Here is a 23,370-nt window from a genome sequence, read left to right on the forward strand (position 1 = left end):
TAGGTTCTTGTATGGCAAAAACTCCTATTTTCAAGATATTTTGAACAAACTCAACAGTTAAGAGCTTCACGGTTCTTACATATCTGCATAATCTCAAGGCAAATATCTACAAGGGTATAAAATCTTCGCTGTGCCGAAAATATCTTTCTTTTTAATTCTCTTATACTCTGAACCCATTGAACATGGGTAAATAGGCTTAGTATAATTTTTATGGAAATGTATATAATAGGCAAAAGGAAGCATTTGCGACCTCATAAAATATATATGTTTTCCTTATCAGCAATAATAAGTAGTCAAGTCGATCTAGACATGTTCGCCTGTCTCTTCGTCCGTCTGTCCGAATGTATAAACGGGTTAATCCCAGAACCTAGAAGAGCCAGAGACTTCAAATTTTGAACGTTGGTTCTGCTAGTTTCCGCATACGACGAATTTCATACAAATTGGAATTTCCGACAAATTTAAGCAACAATTTTAAAGCAATTGTCTTTTTGAAAATATATAAATACTAGCGGGTATAGCCCGGCCTTGCCCGTGGCACCTATGTTATAAAATGAACAGTTTTTTTTATATAGAGATGAAATTTTGGTGGAATTTCTGTATACTGGTTGTTAATAGGTTAATTGTGTAAGAATTGGGCAGGTCGACTGAGTGAGATATGCTTATGCAAACATGAGTAAGGATAGAATAGTTAAATGCGTTAACTTCACAAAGATTTGCTTAAGTCTTAGATTCTTAATAAGCGTCCGTCCTCCTTTTTTATTAGCTTGCTGCTTTTTCTCTCGTGATCCTTAACTCGATACTTCTTCGCCTAATTATCGATTCGCTGTGAATGGCAATGGGTTGCGATTGCCAGATGTTTACATTCGGCTTTCCTGACACTCGAAGCGTCCTCGCGAGATGAGTTTACTTGGTCATCAACGGAGTCTTCATCCTCGTCGGGCTCCTCTGGCGGTAACTGACACCATGGTTTGATTTTGTCTGACGAATACACTGATTTATAATGTTTTTGTGTTCGCTCGGCATTCGGGATATCCTCAACAAGATATCGGTCCTTTGGCAAAACTTTGCTGATTATAACGGGTCCTTTGAAATGTGGATCTAATTTGCATGACATGCCCGTGTTGCATGGTTCATTTTCGACCAAAACAATATCTTCAGGTTTATACACTTTCGGCTTGGTGTGTCTTGCGTCATATCGTCTTTTAGCTTCAGCTCGATGATCATTGACCCGATGGGCAGCGTCGCTTCTTAGTTGTTTTAATTCGGTATCTGTCAGCATAGTAGGATTCTGGTTTTGGAGCAATTTCACTAAAGTGTTTTGTTTAATGTCCCGAGGCTCGTAACCATATAATAGCTGGAACGGAGTACAGTTAGTAGATTTGTTAACCATCGTGTTAATACTCCACTGGATGGAGTGCATCTTTTAATCCCAACGCTTTTCATTTTCGGACATAGGCAGCAACATTGACAAGATGATTCTGTTAGTGCGTTGTGAAGTCCGTTGGCTCTGGGTGTTCGAACAGCATTAAGGACGTGTTTAATATTATTGTCTGTACAGAACTTTCCAAAATCTTTTGAGATAAAAGCTATACCTCGATCGGAGACAATCCTTTGTGGCACTCCCAGATAGCTGGTTACTTCTTTGAGGATATCGATGACGTGCTTGGTTGCTGTGCTTTTAACGGCGCGCATAATCGTAAATTTGGTAAATGCATCGACACAAACAAATATGTGCTCGTTGCGTTTCGAACTCTTTGGAAATGGTCCCAGGTGGTCGATATGAGCCGTTGAAAATGGTATTGGCTTGATGTCGTCATAATGATATTGTCCCTTTTTGCGACCACCTCGTTGCTTAAAAAATGCGCAGCCCACACAGGACTTTATATACCCTTTGACATAATTTCGCATGCGTGGAAACCAAAATAAATTTGTTATACGGCCCACTGTTTTCTCAACGCTCATATGACCTGATTTATCATGACATTCATAAAGGATCTGATACCGTAGCTGCTTAGGCACAACCCACAAGAATTTGTTGTTGTATTTGCGATAGAGCCGATCTAGTTCAATGACATACTCGTCATTTTCGGTTACTTTGGCGGATTTCATATCGGTTAAAAGTTTTTGGATCTTTTCATCTTGAAGTTGTATAGGAAATAACTAATCCGGTTCATCCATGATTGTTTTGGATATCTTTAAGCTGGATGTTTCCATCTCATATGGAGCACGGCTTAAAGCATTGACATGTTCCATTCCAGAGCCTGATCGGTGAATTACTTCGATATCGAACTCTTGAATACGCAACCACCATCGCGCAATTCGTGGTATAAGCTCCCGTTTTTCCATTGATATTCTTAATGCATTACAATCAGTAATTACTCTGATTTGTTTTCCACTGACGTAATACTTAAAACACTCCAAAGATTCGACCACAGCTAATGCTTCAAGCTCATAGCTATGTAAGTGTCTTTCGCTCTTAGAAGTTGCTCGACTAAAGTAGGCTATTGGTTTAAGTTGGCCATCTTCCACCTGTAGCAGCACTCCGGCTAATCCAATAGAGCTTGCAGCCGTGTGTAACTCGTGATCCGCATCCAACTTGTAAGCACTGGTTTAGATACGAGGCATTTCTTCAATTCGTTGAATGCATCCTTCTGCTGTCGATTCCATATAAACTGCTGTTTTTTACATAGTAGCATTCGTAATGGCTCATATATTATAGCATAACCTGCTACAAATTTTCGAAAATATCCACTTAGACCCAAAAACTTTCTTACTTCATTCACGTTGCTTGGCTCAGCAAACAAAGATATGACACTGGTCTTTATTTCACCTGAACTGATACCTTTTGGATGTATCTGATGTCCTAAAAATGTTATTGTCTGCTTATATAACTCACATTTGTCGACTTTCAATGTCAAGCCGCATTCTTTCAAAACCTGTAGGACACGCGCAAGCTTTTCATGCATTTCGTCCAATGAGTTGCCTCCAATAAGAATATTATCCATATAGTGCAGCATTTCACCTTTACGAACGCGCTTTTGAATTTCTGCCATAAGTCGGTTAAACACAGTTGGCGCGTTCTTCAATCCAAATGGCATGCGTTTGAATTCAAAAAGTCCATCTGTTGTAATGAATGCTGTATACTTCTGACTATCAGGGCCTATTTCAATCTGATAATATCCGCTATTTAAATCCAACGATGAGAAATATTTAAATCGTTTGGCTTCTTGTATATGCTCTTCGATGTTGGGAACTGGAAAGTTTTCCTTCTTAATGAGCTTATTGAGACGACGGTAGTCAACACATAGTCTATCACCTCCATTCTGCTTCTTGATTAGTACAATAGGACTGGCATACTCGGATGTTGACATAGCGATTATATCTTTTTGCATGAGTTCATCAATCCTGGCGGTGACAATATCTCGCTTCGGTCCTCCCTCAAGGGTAATTCTGGCTTCTATGACGTTTGTGCGGCCAATTCCTTCTAGACCACTTGAAAACACATCAGTATACTTGTCCAATAATGTGTGCATTCGGACTTTATCAGTTTTAAGCTTAAAATTATAAAGAAGCTTAGCAAACTTGGAATCACTTGTTTCTGTATGCTGAACTGCTTTTTTGCTCTCAAAAGCCGTTTTTCCATTTGTGAAGGTAAACGTGAGGTGCGCATCGTTAATAACATCTTGTCCCAGCAAGAAGTCTTCCTGTAAGATCCCATCATCGGCGATGTAAACTTGGGCCTTAACGATCCTTTCGTCGGTCCATATATCCAAAATCTTAGATTCAGTTAGAAATCGTGTACCACCGCAAATGCCTCTTATACGAATTGAGCATTTTTGATGATCCCCATTAATATACTGAGCAACCGACTTGCGAACCATACTTACTTGGCTATCAGTATCTATAAAAGCGACGTACGGTTGTTTTTGGACAATTATCCGTTTAGAGAATCGGTTGTCTCTATTTATGGCACCAAGACGATTTACATTTACTTCTGCTGACTTGCACTTGACGTTACTCGGGTGGAATTTGTTGTAATTGGTACAGCGCTGACATTTCGGTTCTTTTGGACACTGATTTGCAAAGTGACCAAACTCGTTGCAATTATAACATTTGAGTGTTGCCTTTGGTTTCATTGTCTGAATCTTTTTCTGTGCTGTGCTGTGCTCTTTAGAGATGTGCTGTCTCTCATTTCATGTTGTCTTCCTCGATTGGCAAAATAGGATTCCGCCGTTTCTCGCATCTGCTTCATTGTTGAGAAGTGCATTGCTGCGATACTCTGCTGCAGTTCACGGTGCTGAAGACCTGATCGTGTGTACCGTATTACAGCTGCCTCGCTAAGATTAAATCGAACTCCCAGGGCGGACATACGAAAACAATATTCCTTTATTGTCTCTTTTGGATGTCTCATCGATTTTGCCATGGCGTAGTTGATTTCTGCTTCATCTGGTGTAACACCAAATTCGTCGCGAAGTGCGTCTGCATAGTCGTGCGAAGTCGTATGACGTCATGGCGAAGAGTCAAACCACATTCTGGCTGGACCTTTGAGTCGAGTGTAGATTGCGAGCATTAAAAACTTTTCGTCTCATTGATATGCCTCGACCACTTTGTTGACACGATCAATGAACCTTATTGACTGAAATGGTATTCTCATCTGTCGGGTAAAGTTCAGGCAACGTGTTAGCAATTTCCTTTGTTGCTTTGTTGATACTCATCATCCACCTCGCTTCCTGTATCTTGCACTAAGTTGTTTATAGCCGGCTGCGAATTCGACATTTGTCCACTGGCACTAGCGCATTGCATGCTTATAAACCGACTCATAGTTTCGCTTAACCTTTTTATTTCATTCTGTAGCTGATAAAGTGATCCTCCCTCTTCACCATGGCTTTGCCGAGGGGCATGTGGCATTTCAACTTCATCTGAGCCTTCATGCTCCTGTAATCGACGAATTAATTCATCCCGTGTGCCACTTGTCGACAATTCTCGCTCGCGCAACAGGAATTTTAGCTGATCAACTTTTAAATCTCCTATCCTTTGCATATTTCCAAATTTGTTATTATCTCTTTTCAATTTTTGTCTACGAAGTGCTCGTACAAAATGATGCCAACTCTTCTGTGAATTGCTTCTCCGCAACAGCAATCGCAATGTTAGCTCAAGTTGTGAAATTCGATGGTTAAATTCCCTGGTGAAATTCACCAGCACATGCGTACATACAGGGCATTCTATCTGTACTTATACACACCGACGCTGCAGGAAACGTATTCCAACTTATGAAACAGTCTGACGCTAAGAGCGAGGGAACTTATCCCAGCTTGCAGTAATCTTTGTCACTTAGACCTTTGGGAACATATCCCACTGCAAACTTCTCCTCCAGACTTTTATGCGTTTCTTCTCTGCATGTGTTTGTATATGCGTGTAGGCGAACACGGCATATCTATGTACATACATAGATATATCTATCCCACTTCTGAACGGAAAGAAACGGTCAGGTCGACTGAGTGAGATATGCTTATACAAACATAAGTAAGGATAGAATAGTATAATGCGTTAACTTCACAAAGATTTACGTCTTAGATTCTTAATAAGCGTCCGTCCTCCTTCTTTATTAGCTTGCTGCTTTTTCTCCCGTGATCCTTAACTCGATACTTCTTCGCCTAATTATCGATTCGCTGTGAATGGCAATGGGTTGAGATTGCCAGACGCTTACAATTGGTTATATTATGGGTCTTGGCCGGAGTCAATATTTTTTTGAGCATTGTCGTGCTACGTTACTAAGCTGGGACTAAATTATTATTTTCAATGAACCAGAAAGCTAAGGTCTAGTGTCTCACGGCTGGTGACAGCGCTGCAGACGTTACCAATAGTGCTAACCTTAAGCCTCATGCAAGATCACGCAATATGATTTCCGCTTCAAGGTCTGCATTGTCGAAACGGACACTGGGAGCTTACTCAGCTCTTGTCTGAGTGTAAAAAATTATAGTTCTTAATGTGATTCGATAGTGCCCAGAGCGTCCTTGGCCTTGGATAGTGCTGCCAACGTCTCCCTCTTTATCTCTTTGCTTCTTCCTCCAGTGGCGCAACAAGGTTATAATGACGGAGACAGCAGAAAACACGGCGAAGCCTTTGCCGATTAACATCAGTGGCTTTTGGGTAACGGAAGCCTCTATCCTCTTCATGTAGCGTAGGTTAAGCTCATTTAACTTTTAAAGGTTAGGTAAACTCAAAATCTTGTGGTACCCAGTGAAGTTGATCATGGGCATTGCTGCTTCTGTTAGCACTCTGTTTGGGATGCAATTGCGGTTGTCAAACTTGGAGTCATTGCAGTCATCTTGAAGGTTACGAAAAAGTGCCACTAATGGTGGTTTGCTTATCTCCGTCGACTTGAGCCGTTGCCTCGCTTTCGTTAACAATGATTACCTCGTCATTCATCTATTCTATTGTTTTAAGAAGCTTGTTCGTGATTCACAGTGCATCAATCCTCTAGAATGCAGTGCAGAAGTTATGGGCGGCACAAGTTGATCGCCACTGCTCCCATGTCGCATTCAGCTACCATGTCGTTCTTCAGATGAATGAAGATAATGATTAATGATGATGCTGTTGTCAAAAACAGGCAAAATAGTAGCTTTACGATATTTAAGCTTACCTCTATGATTTCAGGGCTCAAAACTACATGTGAATCTGATGTGTCTAATATGGTGGGACTTATTAAGCTAATTTTTTCCAATGTCAAACAAGAAAATAAGTGACCACATGGTTCACCTTCCCCTTAATCACAAGTGTTGATCCAAAATCTGCTTCTAGCTTTTTTTGCGAGCAAAGATCTATTCTTAACGTCTGTGATTGTCCTAGATAGTATCGGTGTAACCACCGCGAATTTAGAAAATTGATCAACAGAAGTCCAAAAATATTTCCTGTCCGTTAAGAAAATGTCTTTGTGTACTTTACGCCAACACATGACGGGGCTGGTGCCGATCATATGTTCCTTAATTGCAGTTCCTGAAATTGGCCTTGAATTCGTTTGCTAGCTTTAGCATCTTGGGAAATAATAGTCCTGTTCTATGGGTTTGGCTGTGCTCTGCTGCAACATATTTTCTTTGCTCGTTTGGATCAGTAACATCCGTGACCATGCTTTTGCAATGTCTGAACATAGTCGACGAGAAGAACTGCACCAACTGATTTTGGATGCTCGCTAATGTTGGCAAGTCGCAGTTTATTGCACTCACATCACTATGTGGACATTATGTTTTTGCAGAAGCTATTCACCGCTTTCTCGACCGTTTCGGCTGTGTTGGTCACATGATTGTTCACAATGAATAGTAGCCGCTTCAGGTGCGCTTTGGAGAGCACTCAAGCTTCTCAAAAAAATAAAATTACACCAATGTGTATCTATGCGTGACATTAGTTTATAAAGATGATGCTCTTAATATACTTTGAACCCATTTAAAATGGGTAAGAGGGGTATAATGTATTTGTGCAAATATATGTAACAGGTAGAAAGAAGTATATTCGACCCCATATACTTAGTATTATGCTTCACCCGCAATAAAAGCCGAGTCGATCTAGTCGTGGCCGTCTGTGTTTTCGTCCGACCGTCTCTCCGTCTGTGACTCTGTTCGTATGTATGATCGCAAGATTCTTAGAACAAATAAGAGAGACTTGTAATTTAAGCTGCAGGTCCTCCCGCGCAGAAAGAGTTTGTTTTCGATATTCGATAACTTGCCCGTTTCCAAGTAATCGATAAAAATCGATATCGAAATCCTTATTTTTGAGCAAGTTTGGTATGTTAAAAGAGCTATTGTCAACATACTTGAGGTATTTTTAGTTTTATAGTTATCACCATCTCCCCCCTAGCACCTCATAGCTAAAAATCAAGTAAATACACAAATTTGTATTGCCCACCATTTTAAGCCACAATTTTATACAATTGACCTTTTGAGAATATATAAAAACTCGATAGTTCAATAAGATCTACTTTTGAAAATTTCATCCAGATCGGGTAAGAAACACATAAGTATTAAAACGTGTTGTTATATAAGCTATTTCCCTTTAGGTGAAATAATGAAATCGTCTTGGGAACGTCTCAGTTGGTCCCAGTAATGTTGAATAAAGAAATCTTATTTGCAGGAGAACGTGTCTGTTTTAGTCAAAACTGATTTTAGAACTGAAACTTAAGTCAAATCCATGTCTGCATAAAACCTAACAATGGCAAAGGCGACAATGTAATTTCCGCGGGTGGCGTGATCGCTGAGTTCCAAAAAAATCTAAGCTTCAGCTACAAAAATGTTGCGGACGCATGGTCAACATTTTGATCATGTTGCGATACGTTGATATGGTCTGCACGCATAATTGGTTATTTCCACAAACCCACATTATTGTCTTAATATAGCCAGCAGTCTACAAAATTATGAACCTTAAATATTGCTTTTGTGAATTGTTTTTCCTGATTCGGAAATTACGGAAGTACCTCTATCTTCTTGTACTATTTTCTTTTTAAGTCTTGGAGAGAGTTTGTTCCTAAACTGGTATTTTGTTTGACAAATATCTCTTGTACTCGTTTGCAAGTCTTTACTGGTTCTTTGGTTCGATCGTACTGCTAGACTTTTGAGTGTACTGGTGAATCATTCGCAGCTCTTAATTCTGCTTAAACGTTTGTAGTGTAAGTCAATTTGTCAATTTTCTAATTAGGGTTGGTAAAGAGTTTTGGGTAGTACTTAATTAATCTGTCCAAGGAATTCTTTTGTGTCTCTGCTAAATGGTCTGTTCTGGGGATTATACTATTGATGGTTTGGTATTTTTTCATTTTTATAGGCTCATGTGCCCATGGAATTTTTATAGTCATGATTTTTTGCTTAATTTAATTTCTGCTTTAATATCTTTTAAACTATCGCTTCCTAAGATGGCATCGAACGATGTAAGTGTGAGCAACATAAGAAATTCAACATTTATTTTTGGGTAGTTAAACAGATTGGCAACTTTGTTGTGTGTAATGAGTACACTCCCACCTATGGTGACTGCTTAAAAGATTTTTGCGTTCGGGCTAGAAACAAATTTTGGTTGAATGTAGTTCCTGTTTGAGCCTGTATCTATTAGTATCTTGAGTGTTTGTCCGCTCCTTATTTTACACACGAAATTTGGTCCGTTTTTCTAAAAAATGTAATGTTGAATAGTCTATGGTATTGTTGGTCTCCTCGTTTTCAGTTGATTGTTCGGTATATTCCTCCAAAGTGAACTCGTACCCCTCTTGGGTCTCGTACTCTAACATAGCTTGTTTGTATTCTCTTTGGGTGGTGTCATTTTCGACTTGCCTTTCCTCTCCGGCCTGTATATTAAATGCCATTTGTCTCTATCAGTTTGGGTCAAAGGAATAGGAGGTCTTTTACCTACTTCAAGTTGTGGTCTATTTATATAATTGACCATCCTTGATAGGAGCTTTGATCAACTTCCATAGGCTCTGATATTGGATGTGGTTTAAATCCCATTGGCCGAGGTGGGGCGGACTGTTGGAATTGTTGGTATTGAGAATTCAGCCACGGAATGACTGGAGTGATTCTTAACGCGTGCTATAGTTGGTTGTGCGGGGTTGGGTTTATGACCAGAATTATTATTTCGATTCATATGAGTGGTGTATTTTGGTACAATCGTTGGTAGTGCCCTTCGTGCTGGGGCTAAAAGGGGTTGTCGATGACCAGCACGTGGTGCTGGTACCAGTCTTTGTTCAGGAATTCTAATGTTAAAATTCTTCTTGGCATTGGCTATTCTATAAATTTGATTTTGTAGTTTTAGGCAAAAGTGCAGAGCCGATGGTAAGTCTTCGGATTCCTTTATTCCTCGAAAAAATGAGCCTAACGCTATGTCCCTGTATGATTTTGTTATAATTATCTCTGCCTCCATACCCAAATGCATGGAACTTATCTTGTTTGGGATTAATGACAAGTATTTATAGACGACTTGGTAAAAGTCTTCGACTGATTGATGAATACCCTGCACTAATGGAGTCATTTGGTATTCTAATGTGCTGATATCGCATCTGTCCGCGAAGTGAAGAGTGAGGCACGTTGATATGGTATCACAATTCAAAGGTACATTCTATGAATCGAGCATCTTATCGGCACATACTTCAATTTTTACACGAATTGTGTGTAATATGGCAAAATAGTTGTGAGTGCCTTTTTCGGCGTCTTCGGAGAATATTTGTAAAATTTGCTCTACACCTTTTCCCCAGGAATTAAATCCTACTGGATCGCCAGTATATTCTTTAGTACTCTTCTCTATATCTGGTGCCCTATACAGATCTGCACAGTTTTCTTGAAAGCGAAATCTATTGGTTTGGGGTTAAGGTTCTGTAAAAGTATGGGTAACCTAGTTCCTCTCCTATTAAATTCATTATCTGTTGGTGAGTGATTTCGTCCATGTTTCTGCTTCGAATTGGTGTCGGACTTGCGTTTAGTGTTGGGGTTCTAATTCAAACACAATATTAAAAAACAATATTAAAACACAAGTATGAATTAATAGTCGGGAGCTCCCCAAGCCCTCTTCTTCAAACACCAAATAAGATAAATTAAAAAAAAAGTTCCCTTGGCAGGGTTCGATCTTGCAACTGACCGCATTACTTGCTACCGACTCTACGCCCAAAAAAAATAATTTCCTCTATAGTGCTCGAACTCGCAACAGACCGCTGCACTTACCGCCGCCTCTAATCAAAAGCCTCGACAATAATTGAATCTTATTGAAACAACAACGAAGTAAAATAACAGCACAGAAAACAGTAGAATCGCAATTGCAATGCTGTTGATTGAATTCAAGAAAAATGCGCATGAATGTGTGTGTGTGTGCGTACATGTACACAGTAATTCCTGCAATTTGCGTTACCTGCCGAAAGCAAGAGGCCATCCAAAATATATTTATTTAATAAATTTGTGTTTCTTGGCCGATCTTGATGAAACTTTCTACAGTACATAATTTTGTGCTGTAGAATATTTAAGTATTCTCAAAAACACAAATTTATTTAATTTGTGGCTTATGTTGGTGGGTAGCATAATTTGGTTTATTTACTCAACGCTACCACCGCAGAGCTATAAATCAAGTTAATAACCCAACTTATATTGCCACAAATTTATACAATAATTTTATTGCAATTGAGAGAATACAGAATACGGTTCAGAAAAACGAGAGTTTTCTTTTTCTGCGCAAGTGGATGTGTTGCAAAATCCAAGAATTTTTTAATACATGTAAGCACACATTCTTGCGCGTCTGCTACGAGTTACATATAGCAACAGCATTGCAATTGTGTTGCTATTTTAATTCGTTTTTGTTTTTTTTTTTTTCAATAATACTTAATTATTGGTGTGGCTGTTGCGAGCCCTACCAGGAAAATTATGGCTGTTGAGAGTTCAAACTCTGCCAAAGGGAACTTTATTTTTTAAATTTATCTTTATTACTTCAAAGAAGCGCGTTGCGCGTACTGCATCTGGTGTTGAATCAGAGGGTTCTGGCAAAGACAATATAAACACTAAGATGAGTAACGCCCATACATTTGAATGGGACGCAAAATTTCTAGCCTGGCCTTTCATCTGGCCTTTGAGGCTTCGTACGGCATTCCAGCCGACTGGTTGTTCGTTCTCCAAAGACCAGTCGAACGAATGCCGAAGGCGCGGCTTGCTGATGCTGACACGAGCTACGAAGTTAGTCGCCAGCCTTCAGCAAAGTTGGTCGATGCTGCTTTGCGTCGCTTCGTTTTCGAAGTACATTGAGCGAAAAAGTTTATAACTTACGATCGACGCAAAGTGCTTATGCTTTATCCATGATATGCATGCTTTTTTTAAATGATATATTACCCTAGATATTAACAATTAATTTTACAGGAAAATTTAAGAACTTATATAATTTTTACACAAGGCGCTTCTTGCGCAATAACTAATAAAAATAGCACATATAGAATGATTTTACTTTTCTTTTTTGACAGTGTATGCTCGAGAAAAGTTCTTGTCTCAGCCAATAGCGTGCGTGCACCTTTCGTTGTATGCGTGAATTATACATGCATAAGAACTTTAAAGTATGTATGCATGTGTTGTTATTCACTGCTCTGGCTTTAGCTGGCAAGAAATTGATTTTGTTAGTTTTTTTAGCGCAGATCATGACCTGTCCCAAATTTGTGTTGATATATGAATGCATTTTGTGTACTGAGGTTGGCTCCGCAGAAAATATGTATTTCTAAGTCGACGAAAATACTTACATAATTTCTTTAAATTAAATGAATATTATTTTTATTCTCCAATTAAAAAATAAAAAGAGTGCTAAAAAATACAATTACATTTTAAGTCGACTCGAAGGTCATATTTAGCTATGACCCCATTATAATTATAATGGCGTCCTCGCGGTGTTCCCTGGGTATTGATTTTGCATCGGTAGCTAATTCGAGCGGCGACTTTGTTCTTTATAATTCGAACAAAAAATAATAAAATTAAAAAAAATAAAAATTAATTAAATGTATGTTTGAAAACAACAAATTTGCACTTTTATTTCCTTAATTTATTTTGTATTACTTAAAAATAATAATTTAATTAATAATTTCAAATATAAAAAATTACATAAATATTTCCATCGACTTAAAAATACATATTTTGCACGGAGCCAACCTCAGTACACAAAATGCATTTTGGGTAGGTCGTGATCTGCGCTAACAAACTAAGAAACTTGTTTCTTTGCCAGTCAGAGACTTGCCCAGAGCAGTGGATAACAACACATTCAAATATTCACACGTATACAAACATAATTGCTTGCACGGTCCTCACAGAGCCGAAGCTGAGAGCAAATTCTATTTTTTGCTTTTTCGTTCTCTCGGCTGTGAGAGCGCAATGCTACAGATTTCGTTTTCGTTCTCAATTTTCAAAAAATCATGCTGCATAGTAGCATTTTGTTGTATTAGTGTTACTCATCTTAGTGTTTATATTGTCTTTGGTTCAGGGTATTACCTAGTTGGGAGCTACCGACTAGAATCTTTTACTTGTTAAATATTAAACAAGTAAGAGGTTCTAGTCGGGAGCTCCTTAACTTTCTTCTTCCAACATTCAATGCATCTATATATTCTATTTTAGAAGCAACATATCATGTTTGGTGGCTCTAGCTCTTATTATTTACCCAATTTGCTCAAAAAACAAATCGATTTTTATCGATTGCTTAGAAACGGAGTAAGTTATCGACTATCGGAAACAAGCACCTACATCTAAAATTTCAAGTCTCTAGCTTTTATAGGTTCTGAGATCGTTGCGTTTATACATACGGACGGACGGACGGACGGACAGACAGACGGACATGGCTAGATCGACTTGGCTATTGATGCTGAACAAGAATATAAACACTTTATGGGGTAGAAGAAGCTTCTTTCTGCCTGTTACATACATTTGGATTTTGCACAAATACAATATACCCTAATACCCATTTTAATGGTTTCAGGGCATAACGAGAAAGAAAGGCTATCTTCGGCACTCCGAAGATCTAATACCCTTGCAGACCCAACCTTTTCATAACGATCGTTCCTATGGTAGATATATGATATAGTAGTCCGATGTAAATAAGATTTTGCAAAAATGAAGGGAGCATAGTGAAGTCTTTAAATGCCGTGTTTAATCAACATATCTTGAATGACAAACAAGTTTTCCATACAAAAACTTAATTTTGGACCGATCGTTCCTTTGGCAGCTATATGATATAGTGGTCTGATCCAGCTGGTTTTGGCATATGTGCTGCGTGCAACAGAAAAAGTAACTTCGGCAAAGTTTCATTAAGATAGCTTTAAAACTGGGAGACTAGTTTTTATAAAAACCGACAGACGGACATGGCTCGATCGACTCGGCTATTCGTGCTGATCAAGAATATATATACTTTATGGGGTCAGAGATGTCTCCTTCTATGCGTTCGACATATCACGAACAAATTATAATACCCTCTTCAAGGGTATAACAAGAAAGAAAGGCTATCTTCGATACGCCGAAACTAATACCCTAGCTCCGAACCTTTTGATAAAGCTCATCATGCTGTGCTCGTATCTAAGAGTCCCTGGTAAAATAGTTAATGCCTAGAATGCTTAGGATATCTCGAAAAGCAAAATTTTGTTCATACAAGAACCTCATTTTCGACCGGTAGTTTCTATGGCAGCTATTTGACAAAGTCGTCCGATCCAGCCGGTTCCGTCATATGTACTGCGAGCATCAGAAAGTTTCATGACGATTGCTTGATAACTGAGAGACTACTTCGCATAAAAACAGACAGGCGGACCCGGCTATATCGACTGGGCAAAGACAAAAAGAATAAAGACTAAGATGAGTAACGCCATAAAACAAAATGTTTCTATGCAGCTTCATTTTTTGAAAATTGAGAACGCACACGAAATCTGTATCATTGCGCTCTCACAGCCGAGAGAGCAAAAAAGCTACAAATGGAATGTAATTTCAGCTTCTGCTCAATGAGGGCCGTGGAAGCAGCTGTGTTTGCTTGTGTGTGAATATACATACAAAACACCATATTTGAATTAGAGTAGGAATTTCTAGTTCAATTTGCTGAATAAGTGCACTCGTTTATTTCTGACCGTGAACGAGTGAATTAAATGACCGATTTAGTTCACTAATCGCTGAATTAGTTCAGTAGTTAATTACCGCTTTTTAAAATAACCAGCTGATCGGATTTCTTTAATTTACATAAAGCCGTAAAATTTTTGTTCCAAAACTCAACGAGAAAGAAAGGCTATCTTCGGCACGCCGAAGATCTAATACCCTTGTAGATCCAACCTTTTCATAATTCTTATAGTGCTTTGCCAGTATCTAAGAAGCACAGGGAAAATAGTTAATGCCGAGTTTGGGCAAGATATCTTGATAAAAAAAGGGTTTTAAGCAAAAACCTTGTTTTCGACCGATCGTTCCTATGGCAGATATATGATATAGTAGTCCGATTTAAATAAGATTTTGCAAAAATGAAGGGGGATGGAGGAGGACGGGATGAAACTTTGCAGAAGCCCCTCTTACTGTTGCACGCAGCACATATGCCAAAACCAGCTGGATCGGACCACTATATCATATAGCTGTCATAGGAACGATCGGTCGAAAATTAAGTTTTTGTATGAAACAACATTTTGTTCATCAAGATATCTTGACCAATTTCGGCATTTGTTTGTTTTACTATACTCCTCATATATATGCAAAATCCTATTAAGATCGGACCACTATATCATATAGCTGCATTAGGAACGATCGGTGGAAAATAAGGTTTTTTTATGAAAAAACATTTTGTTTATCAAGATATCTTGACCAAACTCGGCATTTACTATTTTCCCTGTGCTTCTTAGATACGGGCAAAGTACTATAAGAATTATGAAAAGGTTGGGTCTGCAAGGGTATTAGATCTACGTCGTGCAGAAGAAAGCCTTTCTTTTTCATTTATATTTATTATTACTGTGGGCAATGTTCTCGTAGCGCGACCCCCTGAACCGAAACTCCTGAGAAGAGCTACGTACTTCTTTTAAATGGCGCCACTCATTTAGTTTACAGTGCGTTTGACTTCTAAATCTTTTTTGTGAGTTTTTCCTCAGACAAAAACCAATTGTTATTATTTATAATAAAAAGCAACGGAAGTGATATTTTAAGTGTTGATTCAGTGTATGTAAGCAGACCTGAAAGCACTAGAGTTGACTTGGAGCCCGCAAGGGCTATGGATTCTTTGCATGTGAATGAGCTAAATGGCCTTCTCGCTTCTTTGAGGCAATTTTAAGCGTCTTGGCGGTGATGCTGCAGTCGTCAGCCGCTTGTTGCTTAAATTCCATGTTTTTGTTATTTTGTCTTATCCGCATTAATAGGCAGTTTCTGTATTTGTTGCCACTGGCATTGGACGACCGTCATCACTTCGGGGATGCGAGCGATCTCACTATTCAACGTTATTCAACTCTCGAAAGATAAAATTGTCGGAATGCATCATCGGGCTTGTGGTGGAGCATGAAGTGCGAACGCAAATTAAGAGGTTAAAGTTATGCAAGGCGTCTGGGATAGACGCTGTCGATGAGAAACTAACAAAGGCTCACCCTGACGCAGTCGTGTTACAGATGTGGCGGCTTTCCAGGTTTTCCTTGATATTGGCTACTTTTTGGCTCTGGAGAGCAAGGATTTGTCGCCAAGATGCCAACAAGAGATAAGGTCCCATACAGCCCGAATACCTACATGCTTATCTGCGAACTTCGTTCGTTGAGCAGGTTCATCGTGTTGTAAACTGTACGGGGCTAGCGGCACTGCTTGAGGGCTGGCATTTCGAAATTAAGATTAGGGTATGAAAACAAATTATAAAATCATATTTGGCCTACATTTTAAAAAGGATTATAGTGTTCCTGTGCACATGTTTGTAACAAGCAAAAGAAAACATCTTCAATCCCATCAACTAAATTAACCTGTTATTGGACTATGAGCGAGTATTACGAAATTGGTTGCCGCCGACTGAAATATTCACACACGTGATTTTTCATGCGATAGTAAATGCTTAAATCAGAATATTCCAACAATATTACTAAAGAAAGAAGAGCGTGGAAACGAAAGTTGTTGCATACCGTGCTACTCACCATCGACGATGTGCACCCGCACCGACGTCGGATTGGCATTCGATGGTGTACATGTATAAAGCCCAGAATCTTGTTGGATAGCCTTCTGCACTAGCAGCCGGCTGGTGGTCAACACACCTTTTTCGGTGACCAATGATATGCCACCTCGCGGTGAATCAAAATTTATAACCTGAAATGAAAAATACATTAGTTTCAGATGGGTAGCTTAGAACATATAACTGGGAAGAGGTGGTCTCAAACGGAATTTATAATGTAGCTTAAAGATGAAGTAAGAAACTGGGATAGTCAAAAAGGGTCAAAAAATAAATACATTTTAAATAAAAATAAGTAAGACGGGAGCTCCCGACTAGGGAATACCCTAAACCCTCTTATTCCGACACCAAATGCAGTTCGCGCAATGCGCTCGTTTGAAGTAATAAAGATAAATTTACAAAAGAGTTCTCTTGACAAGGTTCGAACTGGCCACTGACCGCATTACTGGCTGACGTCTCAACAGCCACACCAGCAAAAACAAAAGTCTCCTCTGTAGGGCTCGAACTCGCAACAGACCGTAACACTTGCTATGCCTCTACTTAAGAGCTACACCAATAATTAAGTATTATTGAAAAAAAAACGAATTAACATAGCAGCACAAAAAAGAATCGCAATTCCTATGCTGTTGGTAAGTATATGTTATTCGAAGCAGACGCGCATGAATGTGTGGGTACATGTATTGAGAAATTCTTGGATTTTGCATCCCATCAAATTGTGCAGTAAAATATAACTTTGGTTTGTTCTGAACCGATCTTAACGAAATTTTGTACAGTATATCTTATTGTATTCTCAAAAAGTCAATTGGATTGAAATTATGGCTAAAATTGGTGGGCAATATAAGTTGGGTTATTAAATTGATTTATAGCTCTGCCTACCACCGTGGAGGTGGCGATAGGTATAAAATTAAAGATACTTGATGTACATATATATAGTGACATATCCATAGTCGCACCCAGCATTTAACATATCTTAGCACATAAGCATAAGCACAAATATAAACATTTATTATTGTAAACAAAGAGCCTGGTGATAACATCGACTTTGGTCAAGATCAAACTGTCCCCCTTTGGTAGACATAAGCAATTCACCCTAAATATCACGCCACTGTCAATTTTCCCATCAGAGCACTATCCCACGCATAATTGCTGTCGCAGCTCAAACTTCACTCAATTTTGACTCAAGCTCTCTCAAAGCGAAGTTTGCTAAGCGATCGCAACAGTAGCAAATCTGAATGTACTCAGCAAAAGTAGCCGTTAGTGAAAATAAAAAATTGATATATATTTTTTTTATAGTAACTGAACGTGTAAAACTTAATTGGCGCAGCCGGTAGGATACGTCGGGAAAAAGTAAAGATCACTAAAGGATAATTAATTCTCAGATCTAACGCACAATCGCACAATCGCGAACGAAATTGTTGTCGGTGTGTAACAAACGTTTTCTTGAATAGGTATCCGCACTAGAAATTTTGGGTCACTAGTAGCCTAATAACATTGACCCTTTGGCCAATAAAGCTACTACAGTTAATAACGACTGGCTTTGCATACTTTTGATCCCTGCAATCTTTATTGCTGGGTCCTTTAAAGACACACACAAAAGAAAAAAAAAAACAATAAAACAATAATCAATCACAAACTATAAGCTAAATTAAATGTACAAAGTGCAGAAACAAAGTCCAAAGAAATAAAAAGTGCAAAATCAAAGAACTAAAAAGTTCAAGAACTACAAACTCAAAGCTGTTTAAAAAAAAAAAAAAGATCATCAAACGAAAAAAAAAGTGTATTACACTAAACTAAACTAACTTGAAAACCCTAAAAATAATAATGTTCAGGGGAATCAAAATAACAATCGTAGGATCATGGGAAATTATCAGCAAAATGCTAACCCAACCACCAGTTCAAGTGGCTATTCCAACACGAATCAGAGTTATCACGTACAAAATAAACAGCACAATAATTCCGAAGACAATCAGAAAGCTCACCACGAGTTTCAACAGAAATTAAGTCAAGGTAGATACCAAAATCCTTTAAACTATCAAAATCAGTTCCATTCACGCTTGAATGCGCCAAACCCTCCGACTAAACGTCAAAGAGATAGCAACAGTGGACAGATGAAAATGGACACATCCGAAAATTTTCATCAGCGAGCCTCGAAACGAACAGAAGAAATCCATTCATAAAATTGATTTTGAATGACGAAGTTCTTAAATGTGTCATTGACACAGGTTCAACCATAAATCTAATGAAAACAAACAGCTTAAATTTTCCAGTTTACAACGAAACATTAAAGGCCCACACCATAAATGGTGTTATTGAATTAAAACAAAGCAAACGATTAGGAGCAAGCAAAATTTGTCCAGGTAAGCCAAAATTCTATATTCACGACTTCTCAGAGCATTATGATGTTCTGATTGGGAGAGAATACCTTGAAGCATGTCAAGCAAAAATAGACTCTGCACAAGGATCCGTAACCTTAACTTTTGTTTTAGATATAATGACGAAGAGGTCGAAGAGGACATGACCGCACAAGAGTGCCTTGATCCACCCTCAACAGAGGACAAACCATTTAACTTCGCTATTAATAACGAATTAAAAGAAAACAATAAGTTTAAGGTCGAGCACCTAAACTCAGAAGAAAAAGAAAAAATTAAAAAAAAGGTTTACATGAATTTCGTGATATCCAGTACCATGAAGGTGACAATTTGACTTTCACTAGTACAATTAAACACAAATTTCTAACAAAACATCAGGACCCGATTTACAAGCGTCCATACAAATATCCTCAAATATACGATGAGGAAGTAAATAAACAAATAAGCGATATAATAAAACAAAATAACATACATAAATCCAAATCCCCTTACTGCTCACCAGTAATAATCGTTCCAAAGAAAAACGATGCATCTGGAAAGCAAAAGTTCCGGTTAGTCATAGATTACCGCAATCTCAATGAATTAACTATTAATGATAAATACCCTATCCCGATCACGGATGAAATATTAGACAAACTTTGAAAATGTCAATATTTCACAACCATTGATCTAGCCAAAGGCTTCCACCAAATCCAAATGGATCCTGGTTGAATACCCAAGACCGCATTTCCGACTAAACAGGAGCAAAAATCAACATATATGACAAAGACTACGAATTAGCGTTTGAAAAGCAAAAAGTACTCATAACATCCGACCCAATTTTAATATACCCTAATTTCGAAAAACCATTTTCATTAACTACAGACGTAAGTAATATGGCAATAAAGGCCGTGCTATGCAAGTAGAACTCTCAACGAGCATGAGATAAATTATTCAACGATTGAAAAAGAATTATTAGCGTTTAGGCCACTAAATACTTAAGGTCCTATCTTTTTGGTCGACAATTTCAAATCCTTAGGGATCACAGACCACTCGTCTGGTTAAATAACATGAAAGAACCTAACATGAAATAACAACGAACCTAACATGAAATTAAATAAGTTTGATTTCCAAATTAAATACGTACCAGGAAAAGAAAATTATGTGGCAGATGCTCTGTCCAGAATTTAATTAAACGAAAACTTCTTAGGCGAAGATACCATTAGCACAAGAGCAACCATACATAGTGCTCACGAAGACAACAGTAACCATTTACAAATCACAGAAAGACCTCTTAATTATTATAATCGACAAATAGAATTTGAAGAAGGAACCGAGAACGAAACAAAAGTTACGAATTACTTTCATAAAACCAACATAAAAATTACATACAAAGACATGACTAACGCGCATGCCAAAGAATTAATAGAAGAATACTTATGCACAAAGAAAAGTATGCTATACTTCCACAACGATGCAGATTTTCCAATTTTTCAAGAAGCCTACTTAGAAATAATTAGTCCGAATAATTCAGCAAAGGCAATGAAAACTAGTAAAAAATGAATTAATATAATTAACTAATATTAAAAAAACATCAAGAATTATTACATCCAGGAATTGAAAAAACTATCAATTTGTTCAAAGAAACCCACTATTTCCCAGATTATCAAAATTTAATTCAAAATTTAATAAATGAATGCGAGATTTGCAACATCGCAAGAACAGAACACAGGGATACAAAATTAACTTTCGAAATAACTCCGGAAACCGCTAATATCCGAGAAAAATATGTAATGGATTTTTACATAGTAGGAGATAAACAATTTTTATCTTGCATTGGTATCTATTCAACATATGCATCATTTATAGAAATAAAAAGAAGAGACTGGTTAGAAACCAAACGAGCTATAATACAAGTATTCAACCAAGTGGGTAAACCCATCGAAATAAAAGCACATAAAGACTCAGCCTTTATGTGCACAGCCTTACAATTATGGCTAAACTCAGAAGCAGTAAATATTAATATAACCACTAGTAAAAATGGCATATCCAACGTAGAACGATTTCATAAGACAGTTAACGAAAAATTAAGAATCATTAACAGCGACTCCGACGTCGAAAATAAACTTACAAAATTTGAAACTATACTCTACACGTACAATCATAAAACAATGCACACAACGACTAACAGAAATCCAGCGTACATATTCATATACGCAAGTACACCAGAGTATGACACTCAAGCTAATAAAGGAAAACTAATAAATAACCTCAACAAAAAACGAACAAATTATGAAATTGACACTAGGTACAAACATTAACCATTAGATAAATCAAAGACGACAACCCCGTTCAAGAAAACAGGAGAACTAAGAAAAATCGACGACAAACATTTTGAGGAAACTAACAGAGGCAGGAAAATAACACATTACAAAACCAAATTCAAAAAGAAAAAGAAGACTAATCAAAGCAAATATTACAATTACAGGTCAACAACAGACAGCGATCAAAACATACAAGCACCAGCTTAAACAAATTATTATAATATTACTATCAATAATTGTAAACCATATAAATCCGACAGATTACGAATTCCACTGTTTAACGGTTAATATAACAAAAACCGAAGAAACTTTTAACAACTTAATTGAACAAAGTAAAGAATTTAATAACCTAATATAAATCGAATACCTAGTAGAAAAATTAAACAGAGAAATAAACGGCTTGAAAATAGCCAAACGCAGCAAAAGAGGTTTAGTTAACATACTTAGTAGGAACGGTATATAAATACTTATTTGGAACATTACACCAAGAAGACAAAACAGAAATTGAACAAATTATTTTAACTTGGAATTTACCAAAAACTACGTTAAACCATAATTGTATAAATAACGAAATAACAATAGAAGGAAACAATAAAATAAAAATCTCTAATTGTGAACTGCAAATTAATGAAATTTCAATTTCAAACAATATGTTAGATTATACTCAAAGCTTTTACGTAAGCAATGATGTTATAAAATTAGAACCACTTTCGTTTGTACAAACGAAACAAATTATAAATGAACACACAAAATTTAACAATGTATTCCAGATAATTACAATAAACATATTTGTAATCATATCAATAAGTTTAACACTGTATTTAACATATAAGTTCAAAAGCATACCTAAGAAATGAATTATAAAATATAAAAACCCAAAGTGGAAGAAACACTTACAATAATAGAAGATACACCAATAAAACAAGAAAATGTTACACTATACCCAAACTTAAACACCTGAAGACAGGCACTTTTCTAATGGTTGGGGGAGTGACATATCCATAGTCGCACCCACCCTTTAACATATCTTAGCACATAAGCATAAGCACAAATATAATCATTTCTTATACTGTTAACAAAGAGCCTGGTGATAAAATCGACTTTGGTCAAGATTAAACTGTCCCCCTTTGGTAGACATAACCAATTCACCCTAAATATCACGCCACTGTCAATTTTCCCATCAGAGCATAATTGCTGTCGCAGCTCAAACTTCACTCAATTTTGACTCAAGCTCTCTCAAAGCGAAGTTTGCTAAGCGACCGCAACAGTAAACGTGTAAAACTTATTTATATATAATTCTCTTGAAGCAGCATATCAAGTTGGTGATATGTGAATTATGAGCTCCAATTGGTTTTATATATCTCGTTAAGTATTTCTTTCAATAAAGATATTATTTTTAATACAGTTATGATTTAATATGATTTTCGAAAAAACTAGCGATGCCGTTCTATCGCACAAATTATATGGAAGAAAGTTAGACCAAGCAGTTTTCTTTAGTTCAAGCGAATAAAAAGACATCATATGTATATCTTATAGCCTCTGTCCACTAAACACATTTCTGACACATTTCAGAAAATGACACATTTTTGACAAATGTGTGAAATGCGGCCTGTGCGTTTCCCCATAAGAAAACACATTTCACACATGTTTCAAAAAAGTCAAATTTTTTAGAAATGTGAAAATTCGCCCCGAACATTTCGTGATTTTCGCGATGATAAATCGAGATTTTTATCGATGTTGTCAAAAATGGTAAAGTATCATAACCATAAACAGCTGATATATACACGAAGGCAAGAGGCAACTTTAAATAAGAACTTTAATATTAGAATAACCCCACAGTTTTTATACCCAGAACCCATTGAAAAAGAGGTTCTAGTCGGGAGCTCCCGACTAGCGGATACCCTGAACCCTCTTCTTCCAACATCAAATGCATATATATATATTTTTTTTTAGAAGCTATATATCAAGTTTGGGGACTCTAGCTCTTATTATTTACCAAAATTGCCCAAAAAACAGGATATCGATATCGATTCTTATCGATTGCTTGGAAACGGAGTAAGTTATCGATTATC

At 37.4% G+C, this 23,370-nt stretch overlaps 1 protein-coding gene across 17 annotated transcripts in view; it reads right to left on the reverse strand.

Annotated features, from left to right (window-relative positions):
* dpr8 (defective proboscis extension response 8) overlaps nucleotides 1-23,370 on the reverse strand; it is a 402,477-nt gene that overhangs the window by 130,870 nt on the left and 248,237 nt on the right. For 12 of the 17 annotated variants that reach the window (XM_070208169.1, XM_070208165.1, XM_070208163.1 and 9 more), the window contains 2 exons: nucleotides 19,468-19,527; nucleotides 16,595-16,763 (listed from right to left, as the gene is read on the reverse strand). In XM_070208169.1, the coding sequence (XP_070064270.1) occupies nucleotides 16,595-16,763; nucleotides 19,468-19,527 (229 nt within the window). Of the gene's footprint in view, nucleotides 1-16,582; nucleotides 16,764-19,467; nucleotides 19,528-20,231; nucleotides 20,268-23,370 lie in introns of those variants that run through there. The other 5 variants (XM_070208167.1, XM_015171300.3, XM_070208172.1 and 2 more) reach the window with 4 other exon arrangements.

This window comes from Drosophila virilis, chromosome X (genome assembly GCF_030788295.1).
Source record: "Drosophila virilis strain 15010-1051.87 chromosome X, Dvir_AGI_RSII-ME, whole genome shotgun sequence".
Taxonomy (NCBI): Eukaryota; Metazoa; Arthropoda; class Insecta; order Diptera; family Drosophilidae; genus Drosophila; species Drosophila virilis.